The 20,133-nt window shown below is 36.4% G+C and overlaps 2 protein-coding genes across 13 annotated transcripts in view; one reads left to right on the top strand and one right to left on the bottom strand.

Annotated features, from left to right (window-relative positions):
• Positions 1-15,483, top strand: part of Liprin-gamma (liprin protein kazrin) — a 119,184-nt gene extending 103,701 nt beyond the window's left edge. For 4 of the 12 annotated variants that reach the window (XM_072911257.1, XM_072911256.1, XM_072911252.1 and 1 more), the window contains 10 exons: positions 419-508; positions 1,725-1,941; positions 3,265-3,532; positions 4,115-4,462; positions 4,609-4,732; positions 4,985-5,129; positions 8,020-8,212; positions 9,820-9,846; positions 11,808-11,828; positions 12,596-15,483. In XM_072911257.1, the coding sequence (XP_072767358.1) occupies positions 419-508; positions 1,725-1,941; positions 3,265-3,532; positions 4,115-4,462; positions 4,609-4,732; positions 4,985-5,129; positions 8,020-8,212; positions 9,820-9,846; positions 11,808-11,828; positions 12,596-12,850 (1,688 nt within the window). In that variant the 3' untranslated portion in view covers positions 12,851-15,483. Of the gene's footprint in view, positions 1-418; positions 509-1,724; positions 1,942-3,264; positions 3,533-4,114; positions 4,463-4,608; positions 4,733-4,984; positions 5,130-8,019; positions 8,213-9,711; positions 11,759-11,807; positions 11,829-12,595 lie in introns of those variants that run through there. The other 8 variants (XR_012048546.1, XR_012048545.1, XM_072911259.1 and 5 more) reach the window with 8 other exon arrangements.
• Positions 15,484-16,562: 1,079 nt separating this feature from the next.
• LOC140662930 (uncharacterized) lies at positions 16,563-19,630 on the bottom strand. Its single transcript, XM_072886645.1, has 3 exons — positions 19,330-19,630; positions 18,703-19,169; positions 16,563-18,198 (listed from the first exon to the last, which is right to left on the bottom strand). Exons 1-3 carry the CDS (start codon positions 19,508-19,510, stop codon positions 16,957-16,959), a joined length of 1,890 nt encoding a protein of 629 aa, XP_072742746.1. The 5' UTR covers positions 19,511-19,630; the 3' UTR covers positions 16,563-16,956.
• Positions 19,631-20,133: the final 503 nt, after the last annotated feature.

Genomic DNA, 20,133 nt, shown 5'->3' with positions numbered 1-20,133 from the left:
AGCTAATAATATGCCGAGAAGTTAAAAGTTAATTAGTCAATTAAACATTATTTCGTATGCGCGCGCGAAATTATCAATTAAAACTTTCTCTGTTAACCGGACGGAAATTTTTGCTAATGATCGCGCGTCCGTCATCTCGCGAAACAAAAAGTCAGGGGCGTCAAGTTACTTTGCACTTTCCAACATCGCGACGTGTCCGCCGTTCTACTTTCGGTAGCGAACTGGCGTTATTCCCGAAAGGACGACGCGCGACATAAAGAACACAAGCTCGCCGACCAGCGTGTGAGACCTCGAGGAAAGCTCGTTCTTGACAGCCCCGGGACGCAAAGGCCTCCGACGGGAGAGCCCCATCGACACCTCCCCCGCACTACTTCCTCCCTTCACTCGAAATTGATGTCCTTTATATATTTCCGCGCAGGCACGCCGACAATTACGGTCGAGGGCAGCGGTCTCGACATGGACAGCATCTCCGTGGTATCCTCCGTAGCACCACCCCATATATACCAATGTAAGTGTCCAAGAGCATAAATCACTGATCGTCGTCGTCGTCGTCGTCACGTTACCCCTGTCACTCTCTCTTTCGCGCTCTGTCCCGACCTTTCATCTCGTCGTGTCCCTCTCATCGACGCCTGTGCTGCTTCTCTATGTGCGTCTATTTTCTCTTTCCCTCTCCCTCATTTTCTTTCAACGATCATATAGGGTGGCTGGTTTAATCGTTATCGATCGAACGCGCAGGATTAATGATTGATCGTAATAATTATTTAACGCGTTATTTCGAATAATCGTACATCACGTATTAAAGTACTTCCATATCATCGAGGATCGACGTCGATGCTTTTCTCTTTCGTAAAATCTCTGCGAAAATCACGACGATTCGCAAAATCGATCGCTATCACATTCCGGTCACCCTGTAGTCATTTATCTCTTGGTGTGCGTGTTCATGTGTGCGTGAGCGCACGTCTTAAATACAGTGAACGGTGGTTTCGAAAGGGATCGAGGGCACTCGGCGAATAAATCATCGTTCCTCTCGGTACGTAAGGAGCCTAAACCGGTGCCGAGAGGTTCCCCGAAGATGTGTCCTCGATACATAAGCCCTGCCTGCTACACGGCTCGAATGCATGCGCATGCACGTACCGCAAACCTGACGGATGACAAGAACGAGCTATGCCCACGAGGACCTTTTTTTTTTGCACTCGAACTCGGATCGCTGCACGACGCGCTGTGTGTTCTTTATGTGACTTGCATCGATTACCTTTCGTTGTTATTAAACAGAGTAATATAGCTCGACGTACAAGACTTTATCGAAACGATTTTCAGTATAAGAAAACTAACGAACCGTTTAAATAGACCAAATGATGAATAAATAATTAATGGCTTGCGTCCCCGATTCAACTTTAATAACATCCTTAATGATTAATGCCATTAGTTTCCTTTTTGTCATATGTGCATTTCTTTTTTTTCTTTTTTTTTTTTTTTTTTTCGATTCTTTTTCCTAAGTAATTTTCCCTCTAACGTGACATATTATAATTAAGTAATTCATCGACGTAATTCATTCCATTTACATACTAATACGAGTGGGGCTTTTGCATTTTTATCCTTCGCATATCTCGTTACATTTCTATGCAATCTACCTCTCTATTCATTTACTTTCTGTCTTCACTCCGAGAAAATTATTGTCGGAAAATAAAAATTGTGCGACGCTCAATTGAGTTTCATGTTTTCAGCCGCGACCACGCCGAAGGATTGCAGTCCCACGTTATCGCCGCTAAACGCATTCTCAAGGTCCATGGACAATTCTTCGCTATCGCGATCCGTCGAGCAGCTATCCAGCCCGCTGGAATCCGAACCGAGGAGGAACAAGCAGCCGCCACCTGTCGTCGCACCTGCCGCGCATTCGCGATCATCCGCCACTCGCGGCGGCACATGGGGATCCATTTCAAGGTAAGGAGGTCGCTCCGTTATGTACGTCCAAGGATATTTCTTCATCGCGCGACATCATGCAAGTCGTTTGCCTCGAAGCTGACGTATAAATTCAATTTCGAAAAAAAAAAATTATACACACACACACACACATATATATATATACTTTATCCTATCGATACTAATTATGTATTAATTGAACGATACATCGATTATTTAGCTCGTTACATACATATTAAATCGCGATTATCGGATAAATATGGACGGTAACTGCGTGATAAGCGATACATTTTACATGTAAATGCGAGTTAAACTGTTTTGCGAATAATTGACGCGTGGCATAAAACGTGCGGTCGGGATAAATAATTTCAGCGGAACCAGAAAAAAAAAATCCGAGAGATTTCCACGACAAGAAACCGCGCCACGGAATTAAATGCACACGCGGCGATTCATATACTCGCGCAAACAGCAGTGAATGGCTTTTCAAGTGCGCACGACAAGCTCATTGATTTTCACAAACGCGCGCTCGCACGTAACAGCTGCCCTGCTGTTCGACGGTTTTTGTACGTTTGACGACTCGTAGAGCGTAACTTCAACCAAGTGTGCGATTACCACGCAAGTCTCTCAGTCAGTTCTCTAACAATGTGTTACAAACGAGTGAAATGAGTTTGTAACGCGTTAAAAGGGAAACTGCAACTCTTTACAATGATGTTAGACAAAGATCGAATGATAGATTCGCAACGTGTAGAAATAATGAAGACTGCTGCTGTAAAAAAAAAAAAAAAAAAAAAAAAAAAACAGAATCCTTTGAAAAGGGACGACTCTTTGGATGCAGGGAAAACTTATTGATTTTTCACATCTGGATATTACAGCCAATACTACATTGGTGAGGCTTTTCATCTCCTCCATGCCAGATTCGCGAGGTGATTTTACCTTAAATGATGGATGGATTTACTCTTTAGCTGTAAAACAAAGTACCACTACGATATAGAAATCTTTTAAGCTTCTATTATTCCGTTGAATTGGCAGGAGTGACGTTTGGTTTAGCTTTCAAAAGAAACTAATCCTTTAATGTTTTTAATTTTTATTCAGATTTGAAATGAATTTTTACGTAAAAGTGTGTTTATTTTAAATCAAGTTTTTATTGTTTTCTCATAATATTTTCGACAGATTGATCAGCGATTTAATATCTCAAATGAACAGAAAATTATGCAAATCGCGAGATCAAGAAGAAGAAAAGAAATTCATATTATGTAATGGATATTTACCAAAGTACACAAAAGGAAAGATATTCTGATTGAATATCGATATATATGTGAATCAATGTTTTTTCTCTTTTGGCAGAGTGTTCGCCCGTTCGCGACATCGGAAGACGGCAAACAGCACCAGCGCCGGAAGCGGCAGCAACGAGGCCGCGGATGGCTTTGATCCATATCGATCGTGGTCGCCGCTGACCGAAGAGGGTTACGCCGAAAAACTTCGTTTGCTTCGTGAAGCGGCCTCCGTGCCTATGGAACGATGGCGAGCCCCGACTGTTTTAGCCTGGTTAGAGGTTGCTCTCGGGATGCCGCAGTATGGTCCACGATGCGCCGAGAATGTGAAATCGGGCAAGGTAAAAGATTTGTGTCGATTTGGCCTGGTCTACCAGTGAATTTTAAAACAGTTCAACCTGTTGATATAAGTGCAGAAAGAGTCCTCTAAAATCGCTCGAGCTCACTTACTTGATTAATTTCGATCACGTATTAAAACTATATCTTTTGAATAAAGATATATATTAGTTAAAAGAAAAATATATATATTTTATTAATAATTTTTATCTAAACAATTCTTTAAAATAATATTTAACATAAGTAGCAAAAATCTCGTCTTGTATTATCTTGTCTCGATTTTATTAGCAATTTTTATCTAACCAAACAACATTGTTTAAAATAATATTTATCATAATCTTTATAAGGTATAATTTAATATTTTTATTAATTATTAAAGACCAATAATCTTGATAATCTCAATCTTGATAATTAATTAAAAAACTTGTTTTAATCTTGTCTCAAACTTCAAACCAACATCAAGATTAATCTTAGTATCTTATGTAATCTTAATCCTCTTCCACCTCTTCTTCTCTAGCGCAATAACAAATGACGCGGAACTGATGTGTTTCCGATCAAAACACTCGTTGATCGATCGATACTTGCAGGTTTTACTCGAGTTAAGCGATGCCGAGCTAGAGGCCGGTTTAGGCGTGACGCATCCACTTCATCGAAAGAAGCTGCGCCTGGCCATCGAGGAACACCGGCATCCAAGCCACGTTCGGTACCCTTGCATCGCTCAACTCGGTCATACTTGGGTCAGCTCCGAATGGCTGCCGGATCTCGGCCTGGCCCAGTACTCGGAAAGTTTTGCCACCAACATGGTGGATGCACGTATGCTGGACCATCTGAGCAAAAAAGAGCTCGAGAAGCTTCTCGGAGTCACGAGGAAGTTTCATCAGGCGAGCATCGTTCACGGTATTCATCTGCTGCGAATGCTGAATTATGATCGACAGGTAAGCCAGAATTACAATAAGCATTACATAATCTCATTAAGCCATACGATCGCTTTGAAATCAGTACTTTGCAAGGATTAATCAAACGTTGTAATTGCGCGGCTAAGTAATACCGTTAAAGAGATGACGTCACGTTTTTGTGACAGGCGCTCGCTGTCAGGAGACATCAATGCGAGCAGGTTGATACGGATCCTTTGGTCTGGACGAATCAAAGGTTCATTCGGTGGGCGAGGAATATCGATCTCACGGAATACGCCGAGAATTTGAAAGGTGAATTTTGCGTGACAAGCAAATTTATAATTTTAATAATTTTTTATTCTTGCAAATTTCTCTTATCATAAAAAAAGTTTTTTACATAATTTCTTAAGCAATTTTTATCGTAATGATTATTTTGAGTGGCTACATATATTTTACAAATCAAAAATACGCACGAGTGGAAAAGCCAACCTTTAAACTCCGATAACACTTCCACAAACTGTCGAAATCGTATTTACGATGAAAAAAAGAGCATCTTCTCCGCAGACTCGGGTGTACACGGTGCCCTGGTTGTATTGGAACCGTCGTTCACTGGCGACACCATGGCCACCGCGTTGGGCATACCGCCGGCCAAGCATATGATTAGACGGCACCTAACCGCCGAATTGGAAGCGCTCGTTCTGCCAGCAAGGTACTCAGTCTACTGTCATCCAGAGGCAACACTGGACAACGCTCACTAATCGACATGACGTCGCTGTTCTCGTTGTCAACGAGACCGACGTCTTCCCGGAACATTAATCCGCGTTTAGACGTTCCACGCCTTGAGAAAGAGCCTTCTTAGAACGCCTCGGAAATTCGATGTTAGTTTCGAGATCCTCTCCAAGTCACTCGAATATGCCTTCAACCTACTTTCACCGCGCCTTATGTGTCAAAAAGGGCCGAGATACGCGCTCTCTCTAAATAACTTGTGTCGAGTCACGCAATAAAACAAGCATGTTGAGGCTATGAGAAAAACGAGAGGAGGATGTCTTTCATTTTTTGAAATAAAAAGACTTTTCGGACTAATATATTGCTAAACGTCATTTATTATTGCTAAAACTTCTTGTGAAAAAAGTATTGATAAAAATACCACTGCCTTTTAGCTAATCGCGCATTGATTAAAAGAAAAATAGAAAGGAGACGATTCATCGAACATGGAAAATTTCGGTAGCTAGATAAAGGACAATAAAACGGAATTGAGCTTTTTTTACGTTCGCATAAAGGCGTTCTTTCGAGGCTCCGTTTCTCGAGACGGGGACGTGACGAGGAGGAATGAGGACCGTGTGTCGCTTTATTCCTCATCCCCTGATCGGCTCGTGCCATATGTCGAACGAAGTCGAATCGTATTCTCCAAACGGAAGTAGCAGGTGCAAGTTATAAAGCAACGAACGACACGTCACGCCGGACTCCGCGTCCAAAAGTCCACGTGTCCAAAATTAAATCGTCGAATTAAATCGCGGACCGTAATACTTGATCGCGATACCCACGTTCGGTCTTTTGATCGAGACAGCAGAAACTTTTGCTAGAACATCGTCAATTACTTATTTATTTACAAGAGTGCTTCGTACGCACAGATAAAATAGTCGATAGTGTTTTCCTGTCTTTTTTTTCCTCTCTGAAGTATTCTCGAAAATCTTTCATGCTTAATTGCCGCGCCGAAAAATTTCCGAACGAACCGACGCGCGGAATCCTCGCCTCTTTGCCGCGAACGATCGATACTCACGTCATAAAATAGCGTTAGCCCGGAGAGAAAGAGTTGTTACTGTATAGTCGCCGGTAATCGATAGACAGCTACTTTTTCCAGAATTTCTACGAGTAAAGTTAGAGTTATCGTGTAAGAGACGCGTATATTCGTGAATGAACTTTCGCAAAAAGTTTTCGTAATCGACGAAACGTAATTTAACGTATCGTTAAGAAACGCCGAGGAGAAAGTTGTAAATATCCCGAGAATCGGTTCGGAAATGAAGGATATGAAGAGGGAGTGCAATTTTCATCTGGATTTTATTTTTTTATTTATTTATTATTTTTTTTCAAACGCGCAACTAATAAATCGCATACACGAGAATATTTATTTCAACTTTTACAGTTCCAATAGAAAAGTTCATGGAGCTTCAGGAATTGCGCGCTAACGTTCTCGATCTCCATTAAATAAAATGCATACGAATAATTAAAATAATTAAGCTGAAACGTGAACTCCCTTGGCATATCGAATCTATAAATAGAGCCGAGAGTACGACGCGCGCTCGTTCGCTCGACGATCTCTCGATCGCGCGAGCGCCGTGAAAAAAATCACTCGCGTAGTCTTAATACACACGCCATACCTGGATATTATCACCTGGGCATACACACACGTAAATACAGAATACAGTATACAGTCGACATATAATGTACATATACAAACATATGCGCGATTATGAAACCAGCCAGTGGAAACGTGCTCCTGTCGGTACTCTTGTCAGGAGTTACCCGGGACACACGATCGCAGCACGCGATTCGCTGGGTCTGGGTCTGAAGTCGCACTCGGTCGCGGATCCACCGGTAATGTTTCTCATAGCTGAGCCGTAGCCCACAGCTGCCGCCTGCACTGCACTGCGCTATGTACAGCACACGTTTATCTTAGTGAAACGTGGTGTAATCCTTGGTCAGACATCAGTGCAACCACCCCCCCCCCCCGGCTCTTCTGAAAGAAACCCCCTGAAAGAAACACATAGGAAGCATTTTTTATTGTTAAAGAAACCCTCGTTACACGTCTTCTGGTAATTAAATAAATATTATTGTGATTGCCCCCACTTCTTATTCCCCTCCGCCTTGTCGATTATTATTAATAATACGTAAGAATTGTTTCGTTTTTTCTTGCCATTTTACGCGGCTCCCCGAATGTTTCTCTGGCCAGGAATCACACCACCAGTTGCATTATATTGATTCCTTTTATCTTTTTCTGATTTGCCAACTTTGATATTTACATATATCTTTGACTGTTCGATGTTTACTCTCGTTGACTGGTTAGCGCGGCTGGAAATGCGCCCCGGTCGGTCTCGACGAGACCATCCTCGGCGTATTTGACAGCCCAGTAAACATTATACATTATATACTCTATATCGGTGGTGCACAAAATGCTTGTGTATGTATATTTATGTTGTATAACTAGATATTCATTATGAGATATATAGATTCTATCGTTCTATATCGTCGGAGACATCTGCAGCGAGCCACTATCGATATATCTACCGATTCGGAGCACGGCTATCGGAGAGATGACAGAAAAATTTACAAAACACGAGAAACAAAATTATTCTTAATCAAGAGAGTATAATTCGAGAATCGAGAAAAATATATGTCTCGCGTTCGAAAAAATTGCAAAAATATATCTCTCTCCGAGAATTCGATTCGTAAGATCAACAATAATTCGAGAGATCGGTTCGCTGTAGTACGTTGCCGCACGTGTGTGTGTGTCCGTGGTCGAGGTATGCGCGCGTGTCGGGGGCGCGTGTGTACGCGCAAGAAGGCGTGCATGAAAAGTGGTGGTGTGCGTGTGTGCGTAGAAGTCAGCTGGAGGTGGTCCCGAGGAACAGCACCGGCGGAGGTGGCCGTCCGATGAGCACCGCGAGCGCGGGCGGTAGTCTGGGTCGCGGGAACAGGGCCCTTCATCTACAGCACCATCAGAGCTCGTTGTCGGCCCTCCACATGACGGCGAATCACACCGGCACCGTCGACAGACGCAGATCCAGCCTCAGGGTAACGTACTAATGTTTAGATTCAACGCGAGGGTCCTTGGTCGACCGCGCCAGGATGCCTCGATGCCGCTCCCCTGTCTCGCCTGTCTACGCACTCTTCCTGATTTATTTCCAGCTTGTCGTTGTTTAAAAAAGTCATTTATTCGAGTTAATCGTTGTTAAGGAGAATCTCCTTTGTGAACAAATGTTTTTGGACATACGAACTGAACTCGAAACATTTGGGTGTTTTTTATACGCTTCATGCTTTTCTTTCTTATTATATAAAAAAGTTATATTGTGTATTAAATTATATGATGGAAATTAAATATCGTATAATTAAATTTTAAGAGTTGGAAAGAAATAAGAATAGAATGCGAGATACACCTTTCGGAGAGTTCTCTCTCGGCGAATTGCTTCCTTAAAAGCCTATGCTTTCATCATGATCAAGTGCATCTTAGAAAATTTTATATTTAGAGACATGATATCTGTGTGACGATTTTAATTCTTTCTCATTAAGATACTAATGAATTCGTTTCTCCCTTCTTTCATTCAATCTTTAATAGAGATAAGGATGGTACACATTTTTGGCTACATCATTTTATCCTCCTTTACATTATGTGTGATAAATATTTGATATTTGAAAAAATATGTATGTACAAAGGATATTCTCTGTAATATCTAGAGTCCGCTTCAGGAATTGGTTTAGCATTTAAAAGAATAAAAAAAATTATATAAACTTATGTTTGATTGTTTTTAAAAACTACATTCATTCCTGAAGTAGATCTCGTATATTACAGGAAATTCTGTGTATATATTATAAATTATTTAAAACAAATAACTATTACATATTTTACGATAAATTATTTTTTCGACATATGTTAATTCAGTGTAAGCTGTGTAATCAATCAAGCAATAATAATCGATTGTACAGCACAGAAAAATGCACTGAAAAATGCAGGCACACCTCATAACATATTCATTAAGATGAATATTTCATTTTAAATGCAACTGAGTTGCGTAGCCATTTCTCTTGCCTCATTTTCGCATTCATTTTCGCGCATCTGTGCGATTATCAGCTCTTTATTTTTATTAATCATTGGCACGACTGCATGGCACAGCTTAGTTAAGGACGCTCGCATAACGCCCTACAGCGTAATATTTTTCCATAATTTCTGTGATTGACTTTCGTCGAGCAAAAAATGAACAATTATTTTAAATCATTTCTAAATTGGTTTTACACCTATTAAATGTAGTAAAAGCTAAAACAAAGTAAGAAATATATACTTTATAAAATAATAAAAAATTTGTAATTATAATATATATATTATATTAATGTTATCGTGCATATTTTAATTTTAGCATATTAAAAAAGCATTTTTTTACCAATTTTTTAGTATGCTCTTCATGTAATAAAAACTAATAAATAAATAAATAAAAGGAGTAAAGAATATCAATATATTTGTTTGTTAAAAAAACTTTCCTATTTCATTTGCTATATGAAATAAAATTCCACTTGTTTAGATCCATCAAAATTTCGCATGACAAAAGTTAATGACAGAATTTCACGCTGTGAGCTATGAGCTCGACCTAATGTTAATCATTGTCCCTGCATCCTGTGGATCATCGCAGACCTGCAGTCTTCTTTACTTGAAAAAGGTTCGGTATTTATATACATATAATACATATCCATTATTTCTCTTTTCTCTAAAGTTCTTTGTACATTGTTCCGTTATGCCATAGAACCCCTATTACGAAATCGCTGTATCGTTGCAGTCGAATAAACGGCACGTTTTCACAAAGTTTTTAATTAATTAAACCATCGAAATTAAGTATAGCGATACGATTTAGAATTGATTAAGCCGTCGAAATTAAGTATAACGATAAGAATTAGAATTATTGATTTCTAAATTATCTCACTCTGAATTTTAATTTAATTACTTTTTTCATTTGGTCGTTTTCCAAACTTGCGAAAGACTTTGCGAAAACGGTCTGTGCGACGACAAGTGAGTGAGCAATCGATCGTATTTCATTTTTAATCCTATTTTAATTAATTTCTCTGCATGATGTAATTTCGCAGAAAAATTATTTCACGAAAAAACTCTCAAATAATTTTATAAAATATTCGTATTTATGTAAAATATTCGTGTCTAATCTTGACAATCAGATTATAGTGATCTCGATCGATCGCAAACTCGTGTCTCGTATATATTCTTTCCTAGGAAAATAAAGTAGCCCCACACATCGTTATGATGACAAATGTATCGGCATCGTGGAGCGACAAAGCGTTTTCTCGTGAATGCTTCTTCGCTCGAGAAACAAAATCTTCGATCTCAGCGAAGCGAGAAGACCGGGGAAAAGGGAATATTTTTTAACGATTGACGCGATTAATTGTATGCGCGATCAGCTGTTTGTTTGAAGTAACGCTTCGCTGAGATCCGGGCGATTCCTATGGATCTCGATCGTAGACCTGGAAAATGCGAGCAAAGGAGTAATCGTGAACGAAAAAGTTTGGCGTGTACAACAAGGGCGAGGCTTCGGGATAATTGGCAAACTTTTGTCGGTCTATTCGATCGTGTGTGCGATTCAAGATCATTCCATATTGAATCGAAACGATAAAAATTCGCTCGCCAGGGAAATAAAAAAAGACTGATGGAGTACGAGCCTAAATCTTGCAGTCCAGCAGTTATAGAGAACGGAACGGATCGCGAAGAAATACCTCCTCCTTGTATTTATTATCATCTACTTGTACACCTCTTTTCCGTCTTTATAGCCCAATCAGATTGCCAGACAATCTGCCGCACTGAGAAAAGGAAGTATACTCGCGCTTAGAGATAAATGAGTTTATCTCTCCCTCTCTCTATGTGTCTCTCTCTCTCTTTCTCTCTTTTTCTCTCTCTCTCTCTCTATTTAAAATAAATTTTTATAATCTAATTTTTACGTATGTGTGTTGAAAAACGTAACGGAAATAATTGTACATCTATTTTATTTGCTCGCAGAAATATTTTACTTACTCTGCGAAATTTTGGGGAAAAAATTTGTCGACTCGATGCTTTTCCGTTTGACATTTAAAGCGCAACTTTGCCTTGTAGCAATTAATTAAAGGCATTGATAAATAAATAAATTAAAGGCATCCGAAAGCAAAAAGAGAGAGCGAGACTAATCGACTAATGAAATATTTAGAAGTCTATCGATCATTTTCGAATACAGCCACGGTGAAATTGTGCATTACCTAATCCCGCGATTATACGCCCATTCTCGGTGCTAAGTACACCGACATACGCGTTATGCCACATTGTAAACACTGTATATAACGAGCATATACGCATTAGCCAAACACGTGTCCTCCTCATGTATGTAACCAGAGTGTCCCGTGTCTTAAGGTACACCTTTATAGCGAGTAGCGGTTTAAATTATGCAATTACGCAGCTCGAATTATCAGTAGCCAAACGTTCCGTATTATTTATAGCGGGTTATATTATTTATGATTATTGAAGGGCACCGCGGTGCCCCACGATCGCCCGTCGTAATCGATTATGTAAATATAAAGTGGCGATTTTAATGTGGAAAATTATCAACGTGTGGATTTCTTAATCGACCTTATTTCATCCTTTTGCTAGTTGTCGTGGAGGAGCTCACAGGTATGCGCATCATTAATAACAGTCGTAAATTCGTATTTACCTCCCGTGTAGTATCCCTATCTCGTAGTGTGTCCTCACTGCAATCCCGCTCACGCACCGTACCATTTGAAAGTCATTGCGATCAGGATGGGCCTGCCGATGCTTGTTGCGGAGTAACGAAACGAAAACGAAGGACTTTCTTTCTTTGTCGTGACACGTCGGAACACGTGCTTTCTATTCACGCAAGAATCACTGTCTGCTATCCAACGAATCCTGAATCCGTGCCTCATATTCATTGATCCCCGCATCCCGAAGATTCAGAGAAATTTAGATAACGAATTTAATTATTTTGGTGCAAACACCACAAACATGTGATAAGAAGTCATTACAATAGATAAATTAATAAAGTTTAAAAAATTATAAATATCAGAATCTATATCTGATATGAAAACAACAAGAGTTTAACTGGCTATCTGACAGCTCAAGTCGTTATCTAGATTTCCAGACATTTTGTAGCGTCTTTTCACTGTCAATTTGATAATTTCCAAGCAAAAATTCAAACCACAAGTATATATAAAAAAAATATTAAAAAATTTTTTAGTTACCTCTTGTTTTAGAAAAAAGAACTCTTTAGAAAGTTTAAGTTTTCGCATTGTCCGAACCAGTTTTATCGGCACTTGGGCATCTCCCGGTCGCTCGTTTGCTCGTAGCTTCGGACCCCTCTAGAAAGTCGAGATCCACTAAGCTTAAATGTACAAATGAATTTCACCGGGCACCTCTTTTCACAGGGATCCTTGAGCAGAGCGTTCGGTCTCCGGCCTAGAAGCGAGAAGGCATCACCATCGTCGTCCTCGGACACCGGCAGCCTCGTCAGCCAATGTCAGTATATGAGCAGCAGCGTTCGCAGCACCTCGCCGCCACCGCCGCAGCTTCCGCCGCGGCCGATGACATCCGGCAGTGGTAGTGGCAAACGACACCGTCGCGTCAAGAGCATCGGCGACATCGAGTACATAAGCACGGCCGCGGTGAGCACCCCGGTCTGACAGGAGGGTAGGCCCCATCACGTGGGGCCTTATCGTAGCCTGAGCGAGCGCGGTTACTCGTCCTCTTCGTACTCCTCGTCCCAGTACTCGGGCTCGTACTCGGGCTACAGCAACGTCCTGACCAGTGGTGATCAGCAGCCGTATCAGCAGTACCAGCAGTCCGGCGGCAATTATTACCACCAGTTACAGGGCGACTATTATTCGCCGCAGAGTTCCGGGCCGCCCTTCCCGGGCGTGCAGAGATACGGCAGTCTGGCGGAGGAGGCATGGTCGTCGTTCTCCGCCAAGGGAGACGCGAGTGTCTCGAAAGCTAATCCGAGGACTTACTTGGCTTAGTTAGTTTTGCCGCAACATTCAAGTCTCGTTGAACGAACGGATGTGACAAGACGAATCATCGGCGAATTATCTTTGAAAAAGAGTGCATATTTTGATCTCTTTGACGATCTAAATCTCTCTTGTTTGTCTTTTATCAGAATGTATCTCTTTTGTTAACGATAACTTTGCATGAATAGCTTAGCGGCGCTTAGCTTTAACAGCGAGAAAAAGCAGCAAGGTAATTGCATTTATCAAAGCTAAATGTTTAATGAATCTGACTCAAAGAGAAAGGTTATCGACAAGCTATTGAGAATGTATTGCTAAATGTAAGATTCTGATGTTTCATGTTTCGGACGTAAGAATGCTTTGCCGAGGTGTGACCTGATCAAATTTACAATTAATTTGGTAAAAGAATCGATGTTTGATCTCGATACCCTCGACTTATCATTATTGTTACAATCAACCGAAATAATTAAATAATCTTGTTGCGTGATGTGACAACTGTCAATAGACAATACGTTAGCTGAGTAATGGATTAAAACAAAAATGTGAGTGATTTCGGACATTTTACGAGATACGATTATAGCCGAGATGAGATTCTAATGGACGAATAAATTAATCACAGTTATCTCAAAATTATTCACAATTACAGAATAATTATATGTCGTACAAATACCAGGCAGCATATCGTGATGTTAAGAGACATAAAAGGATCTGACCAAATTTTATTAACACATCGAGATATTTATTAATACATACCGACATATATATGCCGACGATATATAACTGACGGGAAATAAATAAAGAATATATATTATAATTATGTATGACCATATAGATAGGATTAAAAAATAAGTAATTTAATAATTTAATTTCTTTAGTAAACTAAAGAATCTTTTATTTAATCTATATACTATGGTGACAATATGCTCACAAATATATATTTCGTCGGAGCAATTTTTTCATTTTTTATCATCGCAAACGATAAGTCCTATAAATTAGATCGTAAATTCATTCTTACGTGTAAACTAGCGCGAGAAAATCGTATTATTGAAGAATATTTTTGCTTATGAATCAATCTTTTGAACGAATGAATGACTTTGAACGCTTTAACATGGCTGAAAATAATGCCTATGACACAAAGTAATATCTTTCTCGTATCCTTCGTATATGCATGTGATACACGTTTATGTGTACGTTTATACTTTCTAAGGATATCTACATGAGTTTCCTACGACCACTTAACTGGAAATTTTGTCGAATAAGCTGGAAGCAACACATTCACCCGCATCATACTAAATACTCATGTTAGAAACTAGGAAGAACATAATAAAATCGCATTTTACGAAGACATCTAAGTCTTCCATCATAGTCCGCGGCTTGATAAGATCGAATACATTCCATTCTTCCTTATGCATGTACCGAAAAGAAGAATTGGAAAATCTAATTAATGTTGCAAAAAATTTTCTATATATACATATATATCACACAAAAATCCTTCAAATTCTACGCGAAAAAAAAAAGACTTAATCTCCAAACGATAATTTTTGATTGTATATTTATGATATAATTAATCATGCAACTATCGTGTCGTAAGCACAGCGACAAAAGAAAAACATAAATGTACGCGATGCGATTTAATTAATCTAAGTGCCAGAAAAAGATATCGAGGGTGCGTCGTAATTTGGCGCACTGCCAAAACGTACGCTTGGCCCATGTGTTATATCATTATATTATTAACGTACAATCTCCTCCCCTACCCTTTTCCCTCCAGTGTTCATAAAAGTCGCAAATAAGAGACGATATTTTGCAGATAATACGCATATTTACCGTGATATTTATTCGTAGATTATAATTATTTCATAATAATACCTGTACGCGCGACCCGCGTTTGGTCGTCAGATTATTTGACTCTACGTCAATCTCTGACGGAGAGAATGATCAGGACCATACGATATGATATATTTTATATTGCCGGACTAGTATTATCGCCGTTTCGCGAAGCAGAAACGGTGAATTAATACGCTAGTTATCTCGTGACATTCTCGTGTGTGTACCTAAGTAATTTATGTATATATAAATTAGTTTAGGTCTAATTTATTTGTATACACAATATTATATACGCGCGATGCGGCCAATACCTCGCGATACAATTCCCGAGCGTTCGCTTATATGTATATTGGTGCGAATCACGCGCGCGACCACAGATTTCAATGCAAATCGTTGTAAATGTGCTCAGTAATAACGTCTGTATATATTTGTGTGAACTGTATCTAAACACATTTGGGAAAAAGATTAAATAAATCATTGCCTTTACTTGCGCGCAATACATTCTTTCGCGAAATAATCTTCTCAATTTTTGATTCTTATTAATTTTTTTTATTATACTTATAACATTATAAATTATGACATTATTATATATATATAGAACACATTTTTAAAATATATTTTGGAGATTAACGTAATTATTTAAAGATAATATTTTTAAAACATTTTTAATAATATCCTCTGACATTTATTATGTATATATATATAAACATATAGTAAAATAATATTAAATATAAGATAGTATCAATTTTGTGAATAAATTCTTATAATTTTTCTACTTACAATTAGAATCTTACTTACATAAATATAAATATCTTTAAAAACGAGGAAAATTTATATTAATATTCATGACTATAAAATATACAAATGAGAGACTAAAATATGTATATATATATATATATATATATATATATATATATATATATATATATATATATATAAATTAACAGTATTTAATATATATTTAACATTATTTAAGTTTTAAAATTGTGATACTTTATTTTCCCAATATTCATTTACGAATTATTTTAGACATGTATTTGTATATTTAATGTTCAAATAAATATACTAATACAATAAACTACCTGTATTTTAACATCTAGCAAAATGGTAAAATACGCTTGTGTATAACATTCAAATTTATGATTAAATTACTAATTATTATAAAATTAAAAATGTTTTAGAATATATCTTTTTTATTCATTTTTTTGTATCTATTTACGTTATCGTCTTGAATATTAATTGATATTTTCTCATCTAGACATATCTGCAAATAAAATTTAAGATTTATTTTAAATAACACAGAGAAAAAAATTAAATACAGAAATATAATAAATAAAAAATAATTTACACATTTAAGTTTACATTTTAATTTATAAGTGATATTTTTAAATTTAGCAGAAAAATTAAAATTTTAATATTGAAATTATAGTCATAATAAGATAAAAAAGCAAAAATTTGAAATAGAACAAGGAAGTTTTATAACAGATTACAAATCTGAATAACAACATTTGTTCTATAAGTGATTTTTTAAAACTAAAATTTTTTAAATAATTTTTAAATTTTTCTACGTCAATTAAAACTTTTTTTAATAGTCACGGCAAATGCCCTCTATTCACATGTAAAATATGAATGATTGCATTTATAATTTATTGTATATTTTCCTCGTTATTTAGAATTTAATTATATTTGTTTTATTAGTTAAAAGTTTTTTGTTAAATTTCAATTTTTCTACTAAATTTAGGAATACCATGCAAAGTGTTAAAACAATATAAGAATTTCATTCAACAATATTATTCTTATATTTGGTTCGCACTTCTTTACGTGTACTGCACCATTAATACTTCTGTATCTAACATTAGTTTACGATTGATATTCCTGACATTATGTTTTAGCATTACGCGATGTAAACAGGACCATAACGACATAAAATTTTATCGATCAAATTTTCATTTAATAGATTCCTAAAGAGAGCTCTTGTTTTTTATTCTAGTAGATACAGGAGTTTTAATTAAATAACTATTGTATAAAGTATTGTATGCAGTGAATTTAAGCGTTTCATCTTTATCTTTAATTGTCTTTTCGATTACAGTAGAGTTAAAACTAGTAGCAAAACCATTAGTTTTACAATCTTTTTTTTTGACACGACTACCCTCATTTATCTCACGAATTTTTAGTTTTTCAACTTCGGAACTGTCTATTTTCTTTAATAAAATTTGCGAATTTTGATTAATTTCCAAATTGGTTTGCTTTTGCAAAATGAAATTATTGTTAGCATTATGCGCTAATTTTATTCTTGAACTTCGTCTCAGCGTTCCCGATGTTTCCATTATGCTCTTTTTAGGTGTTTGTCCAGGCGATATACACGTGTAATCATCTATCTGCATTGTAGATTTGTTGTACAATTGACCTATTTTCATTGTTATAAGTGGACCATTCATATTTAAATTGTTTGATTTATCGTTGTTATTAAGTGGAGTTGATGTATACAAAGGTTTTGCATATATTTTAAGTAAACTTTTACAACACTTACGACGCGTTACATCACGACCTTTGTCAACAGTCTTTACAGTCTTATCACTTATAGGAGGGGTAATAAATTTGTTAATTATACTTATTTCAGAGACAGATTGAATTGAAATCTGCTGCGGATCCTTCTTGTTATCTCGCATTTTTGCCATCTTTTCTTTCTTATCATCAGATAAAATTAATACTTGTAACGAATTTTGCTTCATTGATGCAGTTTGCTTCTTAACACTTGTTTCTTTTTTAGCAGAATTTGTAAAAGATGATTGCTCTTCTCGCCAATTTCTAGCGCGAAGCTCTTCCAATTTTTCAAATCGCGAATTACAATCCTTTATTTCTATGTACGTCAAGTCCCAAAATCCGTGCAAATCCGTACAAGTTATCAATATGTCAGTGTTACCTTCCTCGCAAAGTAGTATTAAACCATTAAACTGTTTAAACTTTTCATTGATTAACAAAGTCGTTTGCCCTACAGCTTGATTAATACGACACCGAATATCTTCTTTAATGTCCTTTTGCAACTGTATTTTTGTCCAATACTCACAACATTTCTGAAGCCTATCTTTTTCTTTGTACAACAAATGTTTAAAGTATTCGACGATATATTCCTTTTCTTCCACTGACATGTCAAGTTTCTCTGTTATAGCGTCTTTTATTGGAAATTCATTAGATGATAAAACCTGACAAAGATCATAATTGTTCTGATTATTCCTTTTAATGTATCATTTTTGTCTTGTGTTAAATATTTTAGATTAAATAAAAATGTTAGATTTTTTGGATATATAATTCTCTTTCTTTACAACAATATATAAAAATATTTCTAATAAAATTTTCACTGTTTAATATTGATCTTTTTCCGTCAAATTTATTTTACTTCTGGCAGAAAGAAGCTAAAGTTTCTTTATCAGAGATTTTGACGTAACACTTTCAAATCAATAAAATCGATAGTATTATAATGAAGCAATTTCGGAAAGAAATTATAATTTTATCAAATTAATTTTATCAAATAAATCGATTAAAGTGATCTTTTTCTATATACATATATATGTAGAAAATGTCGCAATAAGGAAAGAAAATTGTGCGGAAAATCTAATATTTTTTATTTAATTCAATATATTTGAACACTACTGAAAATGATATTAAAATACAAAAAACTGTAGTGATTGTTGTAAAATTAAACTTACGGTAGTGACATTTTCTGTTAAATTATCGCATGCGGGAATATTTTTTTTATTTGCAAGCTCATCTTCTAAGCATTCTTCTCCATATAATGATATCTTAGGCAGTCCAGCAGGAGGATGAAACTTGTGATTAAGTGGAGCAAATGATTTCCGCTTATTTTTATCAGATTTGATGTAATTATCACTTACAGAAAACTTTTTTGTATTCGAAATTGCCGCTTTCTGTTTCTCAACGTTTGCTTTTTTAGATAGCTCCATGGCTCTTGTAATTTCCTTTTGATTACTAGATTTTTTTTTCGTTTGTACATTTGTTTTCTTTTTTGTAATCGTGATTGAGTTGCTAGTAATCGGAGAATAAAAATGATGACGAACAATTCCGACGATAAAAGGAGGCTTTTTTTGCGGTTCTTGCTGCTTCTTTTTTTTCTCTCGCTCTAGTTTCCACTGTAACAACTTTCTTTTAGTTACATCTGTAATATTAATACGTACAATAATTAAGTTTTGTACATATATAGTATGATTTTTACGTAATTGATTTTTAAGTCAAAATGTTTTAATCAATTAATTAGCAATATTTTATTATAACAAAAATAATGGCGTAATAAACCGTATTATCTAACATCGACTTACCCTTCTGTGAAATCGTAGAAGATTTCGACAATTCTTTAGTCTTTCGAATTTGCTCTAAATCTTCTGTTTTGCGTTTTTTACGTTCTTTTTGTTGATGACGAATTAAATTGTTTTTAATCTCCCTCGCTTTACCAAATGTGGTCGGTGGTTTTTTGTATTCTTTCTTAACAAGGTCTAACATATCTTATTTTTCCGAAACTTTTCTATCGAATAATGCTATCAACGGTTCAGCGGTTACGAAACGATTCGCGTGATGAATGTTTACAAATCTGTTTGACCTAGCTATTTAGACAACGGTTCTCTTTTAAAAAGTATATAGAGTCAATTATTCGAATGTTATTGAAGTTTATTTATTGTTATTGTTTCTTTTCCACAATTAAATTGGTGCAATTAAATTTTTCGGCTATTTCGTAAGGTATTATCACATTAAGATATATTTTAATATTTTAAAGAGAGTTAATAGCAATGTGAGTAATTTTATTCGTTTAATGCGTAACATAAGTTTAATCGTTGCTTTCACAAAAAATTGTAGTACTTTTCTTTATTATAGTAAGTTTGCAATTTTATTTATTATAAATTTTATGTATGAAATGATTATTTTTTAAATGATATTGAACTCTAAATTAAATGACACATGTTTTATGTTATTTATATGCAAATACACACACACATACACACACACACACACACACACACACACACACACACACACACACACACACACACACAATACATACACATTAATATATAATTTAATTTTTATGATTACAAAGACATTGCCTTTTTTAATTCTGAAATTTTTTT

This window comes from Anoplolepis gracilipes, chromosome 2 (genome assembly GCF_047496725.1).
Source record: "Anoplolepis gracilipes chromosome 2, ASM4749672v1, whole genome shotgun sequence".
Lineage (NCBI taxonomy): Eukaryota > Metazoa > Arthropoda > Insecta > Hymenoptera > Formicidae > Anoplolepis > Anoplolepis gracilipes.
This window is presented reverse-complemented; position numbering and strand designations above follow the sequence as displayed.

What these genes read in the sequence shown, in the direction of transcription:
- LOC140662930 (XM_072886645.1), bottom strand. Translation starts at nt 19,510, where the DNA reads ATGTTAGACCTTGTTAAGAAAGAATACAAAAAACCACCGACCACATTT. An exon ending in TTCTACGATTTCACAGAAGG is followed by an intron (nt 19,170 to 19,329) that starts GTAAGTCGATGT and finishes TTAATATTACAG; the next exon opens with ATGTAACTAAAAGAAAGTTG. An exon ending in TAACAGAAAATGTCACTACC is followed by an intron (nt 18,199 to 18,702) that starts GTAAGTTTAATT and finishes GATCTTTGTCAG; the next exon opens with GTTTTATCATCTAATGAATT.